Source organism: Oncorhynchus tshawytscha, linkage group LG02 (genome assembly GCF_018296145.1).
Source record: "Oncorhynchus tshawytscha isolate Ot180627B linkage group LG02, Otsh_v2.0, whole genome shotgun sequence".
Taxonomy (NCBI): Eukaryota; Metazoa; Chordata; class Actinopteri; order Salmoniformes; family Salmonidae; genus Oncorhynchus; species Oncorhynchus tshawytscha.
The window spans coordinates 66,760,708-66,773,839 of record NC_056430.1 but is presented as its reverse complement, the minus strand read 5'-3'; the positions used below and the strand labels follow the sequence as shown (position 1 = coordinate 66,773,839).

General features: G+C 44.6%; 1 protein-coding gene across 3 annotated transcripts in view; it reads left to right on the top strand.

Annotated features, from left to right (window-relative positions):
- The window catches only part of LOC112264174 (neuronal-specific septin-3), a 65,984-nt gene extending 54,200 nt beyond the window's left edge, over positions 1 to 11,784 (top strand). For all 3 annotated transcript variants that reach the window (XM_024440747.2, XM_024440753.2, XM_024440741.1), the window contains exons 7-11: positions 5,478 to 5,595; positions 8,130 to 8,225; positions 8,343 to 8,439; positions 10,103 to 10,154; positions 10,290 to 11,784. In XM_024440747.2, coding sequence (XP_024296515.1) covers positions 5,478 to 5,595; positions 8,130 to 8,225; positions 8,343 to 8,439; positions 10,103 to 10,154; positions 10,290 to 10,467 — 541 coding nt within the window. In that variant the 3' untranslated portion in view covers positions 10,468 to 11,784. The remainder of the gene's footprint in view (positions 1 to 5,477; positions 5,596 to 8,129; positions 8,226 to 8,342; positions 8,440 to 10,102; positions 10,155 to 10,289) is intronic.
- Positions 11,785 to 13,132: the final 1,348 nt, after the last annotated feature.

The following is a 13,132-nucleotide window of genomic DNA, read 5'->3' as shown; positions in this document are numbered from 1 at the left end:
TTATTCTCCATGGACTTTACAGTGTCCCAGAACTTTTTTGAGTTAGTGTTGCAGGAAGCAAATTTCTGCTTGAAAAAGCTAGCCTTGGCTTTTCTAACTGCCTGTGTATAATGGTTTCTAGCTTCCCTGAACAGCTGCATATCACGGGGGCTGTTCGAATCTAATGCAGAACGCCATAGGATGTTTTTGTGTTGGTTAAGGGCAGTCAGGTCTGGGGAGAACCAAGGGCTATATCTGTTCCTGGTTCTAAATTTCTTGAATGGGGCATGTTTATTTAAGATGGTTAGGAAGGCATTTAAAAAAAATATCCAGGCATCCTCTACTGACGGGATGAGATCAATATCCTTCCAGGATACCCCGGCCAGGTCTCTCTCGGACACCCTTGGCATGTAGTGTGACGTGTATTGACACGCGTAGTGTTCTCTGTTCCTGCCCCGTTCCGTGTGCATGTCTCTCCCCTCTCCTGCGGGGGCCCCTCTATAGTCCAGCTGCTCCAGGTCTTTGATCTAGGGTGACCCATCATGGCTGGGATAATTGGAGGGGAGAGGAGACCATAAGGAGGAGCTGGAGAGGTGAACAACCAGAGGCATTACTGCCAGCCAAGCAGGGAGTGGTGGTAGCCTAGTGGTTAGAGCATTGGACTAGTAACCGAAAGGTTGCAAGTTCAAATCCCTGAGCTGACAAGGTACAAAATCTGTCGTTCTGCCCCTGAACAGGCAGTTAACCCACTGTTCCTAGGCCGTCATTGAAAATAAGAATTTGTTCTTAACTGATTTGCCCAGTAAAATAAAGGTAAATAAATAAAATACCATAAAGAGAGAGACTGAAAAGAGAGGGAGCCTATAGAAAGGAGGAGGAGGTACTGCCAGGCCAACTATGGTGCTGCTCATACAATTATCAGAAATTCAGAATGAGCAGAGAGCCCACTCTGTAAATGTGATGTACTTGTAGAGAGTATTGTCTTAAAATGAACAACATCAAAAAGTTTTTTTTTTTTTTTTAAGATATTCATATTTTGAATAAATTAATGTGAAAATGTGTATTTCAGAATCTAGACGTACGGAACAACCAGAGGCCCTGCCAGGCTAGCTATAGCCTGAACATTCTCATTCATTCTCCTCAGATAGAGCGCAGATAGGAGAGTTTATACAGGATAGAAAGAGATGAGATGGGGAAGAGAGAAGGTTTATAGGAGATAGTAGAGAAGCTCTAAGACTTGACAACTTGTGAGTAGGATGTACAAGCTTTGTGTGAGTGGTCAGTTGAAGACAATGTCTTTAGATCTCGATATGTATTCAATTGCATTATACCCACATTTTACCTCCTAAAACTGCCACCCATGATGAAAATCTTGAGGACCATTACCTGTTTCCAGGCTTATATCAGTTTCAGTTCTTAACCATTTTGTGTTTAACCTTGGAAAGAGGTTGTGATTCGTCTTTTAAATTTGAGAATTAGGGTTATACTGGTACACTGCTGCACAATTACCTTGTCATTGATCAGAAAAGAATAGACAATGGACCATCATTGCCCCCTAGTGGTATATCTGTCTCATATCATCCATGACTGAAAATACTTTGAATAAACGTTTTGGACATGCTTTCAATTATACCACAGTGCTGCATTACAATATAACCTACCAAGTTAAGCTACAGGACTGTTTTACTAGCACAGACTGGAATGTGTTCTGGGATCCTTCTGGGCGCATCACATCAGTCACATGCTTCATCAATAAGTGCATTGATGATGATGATCCCACAGTGACTACGTACATACCCCAACCAGAAGCCATGGATTACAGGCAACATCCACACTGAGCTAAAGGGTAGAGCTGCCACTTTCAAGGTGCGGGACTCTAACCCGGAAGCTTATAAGAAATCCCGCTATGCCCTCCAAAGAACCATCAAACAGGTAAAACATCAATACAGGACTAGGGTTGAATCGTAGTACACCGGCTCTGACGCTCGTTGGATGTGGTAGGGCTGCAAACTATTACAGACTACAAAGGGAAGCACAGCCGCGAGCTGCCCAGTGACACGAGCCTACCAAACGAGCTAAATTACTTCTATGCTCGCTTCAAGGCAAGTAACACTGAAGCATGCATAAGAGCATCAGTGTTCCAGACGACTGTATGACCACGCTCTCCAAAGCCGATGTAAGACCTTTAAACAGGTGAACGTTCACAAGGCCGCAGGACCAGATGGATTACCAGGACGTGAACTCCGAGCATGTGATGACCAACTTGCAAGTGTCTTCACTGACATTTGCAACATGTCCCTGACTGAGTCTGTAATACCAACATGTTTCAAGCAGACCACAATAGTCCCTGTGCCCAACACTAAGGTAACCTGCCTAAATGACTACCGACCTATAGCACTCATGTCTGTAGCCATGAAGTGCTTTGAAAGGCTGGTCATGGGCTCACATCAACACCATTATCCCAGAAACCCTAGACTCTCCCCAATTTCGATACCGCCCCAACAGATCCACAGAGGACCAAATATCTATTGCACTCCACACTGCTCTTTCTCACCTGGACAAAGGAACACCTATGTGAGAATGCTATTCATTGACTACAGCTCAGAGTTCAACACCATAGTGCCCTCAAAGCTCATCACTAAGCTAAGGACCCTGGAACTAAACACCTCCCTCTGCAACTGGATCCTGGACTTCCTGACATGCTTCTGCCAGGTGGTAAGAGTAGGTAACAACACATACGCCATGCTGATCCTCAACATGGATCAGCATGGCACCTCATTGGTGCGTGCTCAGTCCCCTCCCGTACTCCCTGTTCACTCATGACTGCATTGCCAGGCACGACTCCAACACCATCAAGTTTGCCGATGACACAACAGTGATAGGCCTGATCACCAACAACGATGAAACCGCCTATAGGGAGAAGGTCAGAGACATGGCCGTGTGGTGCCAGGACAACAACCTCTCCCGCAACATGATCAAGACAAAGGAGATGATTGTGGACTACAGGAAAAGGAGGACCGAGCATGCCCCCATTCTCATCAACGGGGCTGCAGTGGAGCAGTTTGAGAGCTTCAAGTTCCTTGGTGTCCACATCACCAACAAACTATCATGGTCCAAGCACACCAAGACAGTCATGAAGAGGGCATGGCAAAGCCTAGTCCCCCTCAGGAGACTGAAAAGATTTGGCATGGGTCCTCAGATCCTCAAAAGGTTCTACAGCTGCACCATCGGGGAACATCCTGACTGGTTGCATCCGCTGCATGGTATGGCAACCGCTCGGCCTCGGACCACAAGGCACTACAGAGGGTAGTGCGTGGGGCCAAGCTTCCCGCCATCTTGGACCTCTGTACCAGGCGGTGTCAGAGGAAGGCCCTAAAAATTGTCAGACGCTAGCCACCCTAGTCATAGACTGTTCTCTCTGCTACCGCACGGCAAGCGGTACCGGAGCGCCAAATCTAGGTCCAAAGGGTTTCTTAACAACTTCCACCCCCAAGCCATAAGACTCCTGAACAGCTTTTCAAAGGGCTACCCAGACCCCTCTCTTACGCTGCTGCTTCTCTCTGTTCATTATCTATGCATGGTCACTTTAACTCTACCAACATGTACATATTACCTCGACTAACCGGTGCCCCCGCACATTGACTCTGTACTGGTACCCCGTGTACAGTTGAAGTCGGAAATGTACGTACACCTTAGCCAAATGCGTGTAAACTCAGTTTTTCACAATTCCTGACATTTAATCCTAGTAACAATTCCCTGTTTTAGGTCAGTTAGGATCACCACTTTATTTTAAGAATGTGACATGTCAGATTAATGGTAGAAATAATTACTTATTTCAGCTTTTATTTCTTTCATCACTTTCCCAGAGGGTCAGAAGTTTACATACACTCAATTAGTATTTGGTAGCATTGCCTTTAAATTGTTGGGTCAAACATTTCAGGTAGCCTTCTACAATCTTCCCACAATAAGTTGGGTGAATTTTGGCCCATTCCTCCTAACAGATCTGGTGTAACTGAGTCAGGTTTGTAGGCCTCCTTGTTTGCACACACTTTTTCAGTACTGCCCACAAATTTTATATAGGACTGAGGTCAGGGCTTTGTGATGGCCACTCCAATACCTTGACTTTGTTGTCCTTAAGTCATTTTGCCACAACTTTGGAAGTATGCTTGGGGTCATTGTCCTTTTGGAAGACTCATTCTGACCAAGCTTTAACTGATATCTTGAGATGTTGCTTCAGTATATCCACATAATTTTCCTTTCTCATGAAGCCATCTATTTTGTGAAGTGCACCATAAATATGATGCTGCCACCCCCGTGCTTCACGGTTGGGATGGTGTTCTTCAGCTTGCAAGCCTCACTCTTTTCCCTCCAAATATAACAATGGTCATTATGGCCAAACATTTCTATTTTTGTTTCATAAGACCAGAGGACATTTCTCCAAATAGTACGATCTTTGTCCCCATGTGCAGTTGCAAATCATAGTCTGGCTTTTTATGGCGGTTTTGAAGCAGTGGCTTCTTCCTTGCCGAGTGGCCTTTCAGGTTATGTCGTTATAGGACTCGTTTTACTGTGGATATAGATACTTTTGTACTCTTCTCCTCCAGCATCTTCACAAGGCTTTGCTGCTGTTCTGGGATTGATTTGCACTTCTCGCACCAAAGTACATTCATCTCTAGAAGACAGAACGCTTCTCCTTCCTAAGCAATGTGACGTCTGCGTGGTTCCATGGTGTTTATACTTGCGTACTATTCTTTGTACAGATGAACGTGGTACCTTCAGGTGTTTGGAAATTGCTCCCAAGGATGAACCAGACTTGTGGAGGTCTACAATTTTCTTTCTGAGGTCTTGGCTGATTTCTTTTGATTTTCCCATGATGTCAAACAGAGGTACGGAGTTTGAAGGTAGACCTTGAAATCATCCACAGGTACACCTCCAATTGACTCAAATTAGGTCAATTAGCCTATCAGAAGCTTCTAAAGCTATGACATATTTTTCTGGAATTTTCCAAGCTGTTTAAAGGCAGTCAGTCAACATTTGTATGTAAACTTCTGACCCACTGGAATTGTGATACAGTGAAATAATCTGTGTGTAAACAATTGTTGGAAAAATGACTTGTCATACACAAAGTAGATGTCCTAACAGACTTGCCGAAACTATAGTTTGTTAAAAATAAATTTGTGGAGTGGTTGAAAAACACTTAGGTTGGAGTCATTAAAACTCGTATGTACACTTCTGACTTCAACTGTATGTAGCCTCGTTATTGTTATTTTACTGCTGATGTTTAATTGTTACTTTTTTATTTTCTATTTAAGTTTTTAAAAATCTTAACTTAAAGCATTGTTGGTTAAGGGCTTATAAGTAAGCATTTCACTGTAAGGTATTCGGCGCATGTGATCAATAAAATTTGATTTGATCAGAAAATATCTCCTTAACTTTAAGTAATCTTATTAACATCTCTCTCCTCCTCCCCTCTCTCCCTCCATGTTGTCTCTCTCCAGTCTGAGGCCCCTGGATGTGGAGTTTATGAGTCGTCTGAGTAAAGTGGTCAACATAGTCCCTGTCATCGCCAAGGCAGACACACTCACCCTGGAGGAGAGGGACTTCTTCAAACAGACGGTATGGTGTGTGTGTGTATACAGGCACGTGTGTGTACACAAAAAGCCTATGACATTGATCTGTATATTTGCTTTTAAACTAGTCCCTTTTGCACTACAACAACCTGACATGGCTGACATTAGGCTTTTACAGCAGGGTAACAAGAGGGTAAGATTACACACACACCACCCGCGTGCACACACACAGGGTAACAAGAGGGTAAGATCACACACAGGCCGGTATGAAGCGAAGCCAGGCATTACAAACAGCAGCCATCTGGATAAACTACTGTACTCTGCCCAGTCTGAGGAGTAGTGGTATGAAACCTTGGAACACTTAACCAATGTTTTTAGCCAGAAAGGAGCATTTTAAGAAGTGATTTATTTACAGTATTCCAGCTTTCTATAAACCTCCGAGGCAGCTGATGTCTGCACAGATGCCAGTGTACTGTAGCAGGCTAGTCTCTTATTAGCAATACGCTACTGGGTACAGGAGATGGAGAAACCACACAGGACCTCAGATAAGGAGTCTGTTTAGAGTAAGTTTTATGCAACACTCGGCAGAGGCTGTCTAGTAGCTGCTCGGCAGAGGCTGTCTAGTAGCTGCTCGGCAGAGGCTGTCTAGTAGCTGCTCGGCAGAGGCTGTCTAGTAGCTGCTCGGCAGAGGCTGTCTAGTAGCTGCTCGGCAGAGGCTGTCTAGTAGCTGCTCGGCAGAGGCTGCTGTCGGCAGAGGCTGTCTAGTAGCTGCTCGGCAGAGGCTGTCTAGTAGCTGCTCGGCAGAGGCTGTCTAGTAGCTGCTCGGCAGAGGCTGTCTAGTAGCTGCTCGGCAGAGGCTGTCTAGTAGCTGCTCGGCAGGCTGTCTAGGCAGAGGCTGTCTAGTAGCTGCTCGGCAGAGGCTGTCTAGTAGCTGCTCGGCAGAGGCTGTCTAGTAGCTGCTCGGCAGAGGCTGTCTAGTAGCTGCTCGGCAGAGGCTGTCTAGTAGCTGCTCGGCAGAGGCTGTCTAGTAGCTGCTCGGCAGAGGCTGTCTAGTAGCTGCTCGGCAGAGGCTGTCTAGTAGCTGCTCGGCAGAGGCTGTCTAGTAGCTGCTCGGCAGAGGCTAGTAGCCACTCCTCCATGAAAGAAAGCACAGCCCTTTCTGTTTCTATGGTATAGAGGCCATCTCTACTGATTTAGAATTTAATGGAATTCTCCGTTGCTGCTTTCTCTTCCTGCGGTCTCTTGAAAGTTGCACCATACCAGGTTACACTGGCCTATATGACCTGCTTGGCATAGTTTAAAAAGGCCTCTGCACCCCCTTCTGTTCCAGTGTGTGTTTGTTGGCCAGTGATCAGCCTGGGAGAACAAAATAACATGCCTGCGCGCGCGCACACACACACATCAAGGGACGCTAGTCTCCCCCTCTCTGGCGTCCTGCGACAGATCTTTATTAATTCTGGAGGAGGAAACACGCTGGGCAACTTGGCTACCGTTTTCCCCGACAACGGCCAATGAGAACAAGGGCGGGCGAGATGGAAGCTCTGGGGCTTGTAACCAGCTTGTTTTGGTTGGCTGCATGGGCTGGGCAATGTACGACCCTGGGATTGTGATCTTACTGTTTTTTTAAACGTTTCTTTCTTGTTCTCTGTTCCCTGCAGCAGTTGACATGCATGCAAAGGGAACAAGAGAGCTTCTTATTGTTTTACCCTCTGTGTCCACAGTTCGTTGCGGGCGTTCGTGTGTGTGCTCTGGTCACGTTCCCTCGACTGTTGTGGGCTTATAATATAGGCCCAAGGCTGAGAAAGTTACAAGTTTAAACTTTCCAAGAAGTATAAACTGAGAAATTTAGAAAACCTGTTCGTCATCGACCAAGTGGAAACTGCCAAAGTAGTAATTGTGAGCAGAACGGTCATTCATTTAAAGGCCATCACTGCTGGCAGAAGAAGCCTGTCATGCTCTCTCTGTCTCTTGTCTGTGTTCCAGTCATTATAAAGACATAGAAGAAAGGCGGCCATTTTGTAAACCTGAGTGTCTGGCTGTATATTTGTGTAATAGTGGTTAACCTCCACATTAACTCTCAATGTCAGGGAACATTGAATGACCATTTAACGTCAACCCCAGCCTTAGCAGTGTTTACGGTGGACTCGGAGTGAGCTACTCTAGAATTGTAGTCAGTCCTTTCCTATTCTGTTATATTTTAAGTCACGGTGACCTCATACTGGTCTAACAATCTGGCTATCTGCATGAATCATTTATGTTGTTATTGTTGGAGGTTAGCCAGTGAAAGTTAAGTTATAAGAATGAGTAGGCTTACTTACTTACTTTTTGATGCATTCTGATGTGATACAAGTCTCAGCCTCCCTGGCCTGGTCTTTCCTCTGGTGGTGAGTGAAAGGCTTTGGTGTGTGATGTTATTGTACTGGGCAGGACACACACTCCTCCACCTCCAGGACTAGATGACTTGGTAGATGACATGAGGTGGAAACGGCCATTGTTTAGCCCTGACTGCTGTTCTACAGTACATTGATGAAACGGTGCAAACCTGGTGTTAGATTCTGATGTGTTTCTGTGTGTGTGCAGATCAGGGAAGAGCTGCGAGCCAACGGGATCGACGTCTACCCTCAGAAAGAGTTTGATGAGGATTCTGATGACAGGATGATCAATGATAAGATCAGGGTGGGTATACAATGTGTGTATAGGCATGCAGAATCTCTCACACACACACACACACACACACTGACGCATGGATTCATTACAAAGCAATTGTTGGTCTTAAACTGTGTGTGTGTTCAGGAGATGATCCCATTTGCTGTGGTGGGGAGCAACCAGGAGTACCAGGTCAATGGAAAGAGGCTTCTGGGCAGAAAAACTAAGTGGGGAACCATAGAAGGTAATTCAACACACACAACCATTACTCTCCCTGTCAAACTAGTCATGTAAAATGGGTTGAAGCAGATGTTGGCGAAACCATGCATGTTACTGCTGCCAGCACATGTTTAAATCCCAGCCAACTGATTGAGTCTTGTGTGACTATGAGCGAGTGTTTCTCATATCCACGTTTCTCTGGTCTGTGACTAAAGACATTTCTAAGTCACAGACCCATGGAGGATTTACTGAGCCGTCTGCATCCATAACACAGTGGGGGGAAAGGTGATGTGTGGAGGACAGACCGGAGGAGGTCTAGAGAGAAAGAGAGAGGAATGTCACAGCTCCTTTTTTACTGGAGGGCCGACTGTCTTATTCCCAGATTGCACCTGGCCCCTCTAGGGCCCCTCTTGGTGAATGCGCCTCTCATCACTCCACACTTGTCGACAGATGGCTGTAGAACAGATATCTTAATCTGGACCTCTTGCTGTTAGGTCTGTTCAAAGGACCAACCAACCAGAGCTTAGCATACATAGCTTTCTAGAGTTCTAGTACTTGGGTCCTGTTCTGGAACTGTCAGGGTGTTCTTAAAACACCCATGGACTGTAATTTAACTCTAAGACAAAGGTATGTTTGTCGGAGCACGGGTGTGATAAGAGTGAGAAATGTGGTTGTCCCCTGGCTGAGGGAACATTGACTCGAGCCAGCCAGGCAGTCTGTGCTCGGAGGGAGGGAGGGAGGGAGGGATCTGAAGGACCTGTCTGCACTGCTATCATAAATTAGGCCACAAGAGGAGGGAGTCCTGTGGGCCCAGGGTTCTCATAGCCAGGACCTCTTTCTCCTTCTCTCTCTCCTCCTCTTTTCTTTCTCTCTCTCGCTGATTGTCTTACTCGTTCTCACTTTTTCTCTCTCCTCTTTCTGTCGTCTCTTACGTTCTCTTTTTCCTCTACCACTGCCCCAATGTCATTCTCTTTCTCATTATCAACCTCATTATCAAATTCTTTCTCCCCCTCATACTTATCTAGAGGGCTGGTACCTATACAGCTACATATACAATGTGTCTGTCTCTGTGTGTGTTCTTGTGTTAATCCCCTGTTTGTAATAGGTGGAGGAAAGTGTTAGCCAGAGAAACATTTAAAACCAGCCTGGTTAAGGGAGACCCACCACCACGTGAATCAGTATACCCACAGACTGTGGTGGTCACACAGCAGCACCCTCTTCTCCCCCGCCCCTCCCTAAGTGGGATGAAATGGAATTTAATTTCCTGTGCTGCGATTTCACATAAATAACACTCCTTTTTCATTTTGTGGACTTGACATAATCGATCATTCAAACATGTGTTGGACCCTTTCTAGACTCCAGCAAATTGTCATGGAGAGTTTGTTAAACAATCTGACTTGCTGAGATTGATTAAATTACTTGTAGTGGAAGGTGTAACCTTTATTTAAGATAATTGCTGCAGATGTCAAGATAAATGGGCGTCCTTGACCTGTCTTTGGCGCAACACTCCCATCTTGTGGCAGAGTGTAGAATAGCACATGGCATTTAACTTGATATGCACACCCTGATACACAACATATATGCTACATGGCTATTGTATTGTATATGATTTGAGTACCTGTAAACAGAAAACACTTGCTGTTTATCCCATAGAAAGCAATTTAATTTTCTTTACTCTGTTTTTGCAGTTGAGAACATTGCACACTGTGAGTTTGCCCACCTGCGAGACCTTCTCATCAGGTGAATATTAACTGGGTTTGAAGTGATGGTGACACTGACTGTGTTTGACCAGTGTTTTTGATGACGCTTGATGTTTCTCTGGGTAATGTCGATGTTTCTCTCACTAAATCTTCATCTGTGTTTCCTCTCTGTAAGGACCCACATGCAGAACATCAAGGACATCACCAGTAGCATCCACTACGAGGTGTACCGTGTCCGCAGGCTAAACGAGACCAACGGCCAGCCCAACGCCCAGCCACCCAACACACTGGTCAACCCACAGCAGGCCAACGGGGTGGCAGCACAGCACCAAGTCCTGACCCATGAGATGTAGATGTCTGACCATCTGCAGACAAATACACACACACACACACATATATATATCTTTAATGGCTGGCAACTGTAACACACCACGTGACACACACACACCCATCCTAACTGGCTGACATGGACTGTACACACTCCAAAGAGGATTCCAATATCAAGTATATAATGATTCATACATGATCAACTGCCAAGGTCAGAGCTGTTGGGTAAACAGTACAAGATGTCCCCTAGGGAGATGGGATGCCACAGTATTATAGCATAGAGATGTGTACAGACCAGCTATCGAAGTACAGCACATCAATTAGCTCAACTATAAATAACTGGTCGGAATGACCTGTTCTACGTTTGGGTTGTGTTGTCTAGATATTGGAGATATTAGGAGGTAGGGTTTAGGTTCTTTGTATATTTTTGGACACATCTGCACTGCCCCGAAAAGCAGCAATGCAGTGTGGAGCAGCTTTGAAATCCCTTTTGTCTTTTTCCATTGCGTTTTCATATGTTTCAGACCTCTTATCAAACCATCCTGTCTAAGCCAATGTCGTATCTTGTTCAACGTATCATGTTCATTCATACAGTGCATTTTACATTTACTGTTGTGTTCTAATATTATTGTATTGTTGTCTGGATGCAGGGAACAGACATCCCTATGCTCTCCGAACTTTCTCTAAACCAAATAAATGTCCTTTCTGTTTTAAAGAGAAGCGAAATATATAGAATTGATTTATAAATAGATATTTATGCTTGTTATGTATTCCCGTTATAATTGAGTTAGATATGCATATAGCCTACCAGTCGACCTACACACTCCCGTTGTTCTCCGAGAGGATGGAAAATCTACAGAGATCCGCTTTGGTTGTATTTTTCTTGCAATCATGCATTGTCTCCTGTGTATTTATAGAGAATTCTATGAATCTAGATTTACATTGTCTTTTTGGACATGATACAGAATAGGACTACAGGTAGGTTGAATATGTAGCCTACATACACCGCTTGTAATAATATTTAGTAACCTGACAGTTTTGCATTCCCGGTGTAGTCCATGTTTAACTCCCTTATCTTCCCTACTAAACATTTATTCCAAAAAGTCATAAATGTGCCATTCAGCCAAACACAATTCTTCACTCTGCCAAAAACTCATGGACAGAGGTCAAAACCAAGAGTACTATTCATTCAGCAATGTAGCTTACGTAACATAAACCATTACAAAAGGTAATACAATGTTTACTGTTGTATAGTTATTGTGTAATTTGTTATAGTATGATGAGAGTATGGTTTATCTTTGATATGCTATGTCAAATAAATAAAGATTGATATTTTTATTGTTCACAATTGTCTTGATAGCCAATCCATTTCACCTGTGCAGGTGACTCCTCTCTTAACCAATCACAAAATTTGCAATTTGGCATGTCTGAAACTGTGGAAAAGGATACCCTTTATGTAGTGTTTGGGTTTTAGTGTCATAAAGTGTCTTTGCAAAGTCATAAAGTTATTTCAAACAATCTGTGGCTGAATTGAGGTAAATACAGTGTGTATTAGAGGGGGTTTTACATCAAATTAGGGTCCTCTGCATGAGCTAAATTTAGAATGTATAGTCATATTTTCACTGGTCCGTTTTAGTCAGGTGATTGGATCTTCAGATGCCAATGTTTTTTCATGTCTACAAGCTCATGGCCAAGGGCCCATAGACCAGCGTTTCCCAAACTCAGTCCTTGTGACTCTAAGGGGTACACGTTTTGGTTTTTGCCTTAGCACTACACAGCTGATTCAAATAATGAACTCGTCATCAAGCTTTGATTATTTAAATCAGCTGTGTGGTGCTAGGGCATAAACCAAAACGTGTACCCCTTAGAGTCCCCAGGACCGAGTTTGGGAAACGTTCCCATGAACAGTTGAACGTTCAGGGCTGGGAATACAGTAAGTGTGTTCTTGGAGAACACAGATGTCACATAACCCAGCAGATGACACAGGGGAAGCTGACTGGCACTGTTGTGGTATCCAGGGGCGGGATGGCTATAGATTGAACTTTAATATCATCATTAGTGCCTATTTGTATTCTGTCTCTCAGTTTTCAGCGAGGCTGCCTGAAGGGGTTCTCAAACCTCTCCTCGGGGACGCCCAGCCGTCCCACAGCTGGCACACCTGATTCAACTTGTTGACTATTCATCAAGCCCTTGACTGGGTAAATCGGGTGAGTTAGTTCAGGGCAACAAGAAAATGGTAAAATGTCTGGGGGATCCTGAGGAGAGGTTTGAGAACCACTGCAGTTGGACGTTACTCCACCTCCTAGTGACACACACACCCATAACACACATTGCAGCCAGCTACACACACTCCACTTACAGCTTCCCATCATTGTTCACCAAATGTTCTTCTGGGGAATGCAACAGTCTGAATCGAAACAAAATGAATGGCTATTGTAAGGCATGACGGGTTGAATATATATCTTCAGATTGATGCGACGCTAGGGAGCGGATGTGTTTTGTAAACTGCTCTGTGTGATTTACTGTTCTCTGCAGGTTGTTGGCTTTGTTTGATCCCTCGGGGATCTGGAATCTTCCATTTTAGCAGGTTGTTGGCTCGGTTTCAACCCTCGGGGATCTGGAATCTTCCATTTTAGCAGGTTGTTGACTCGGTTTGCAGATCCCCCAAGGGATCAATCTTCAATTTTAGTA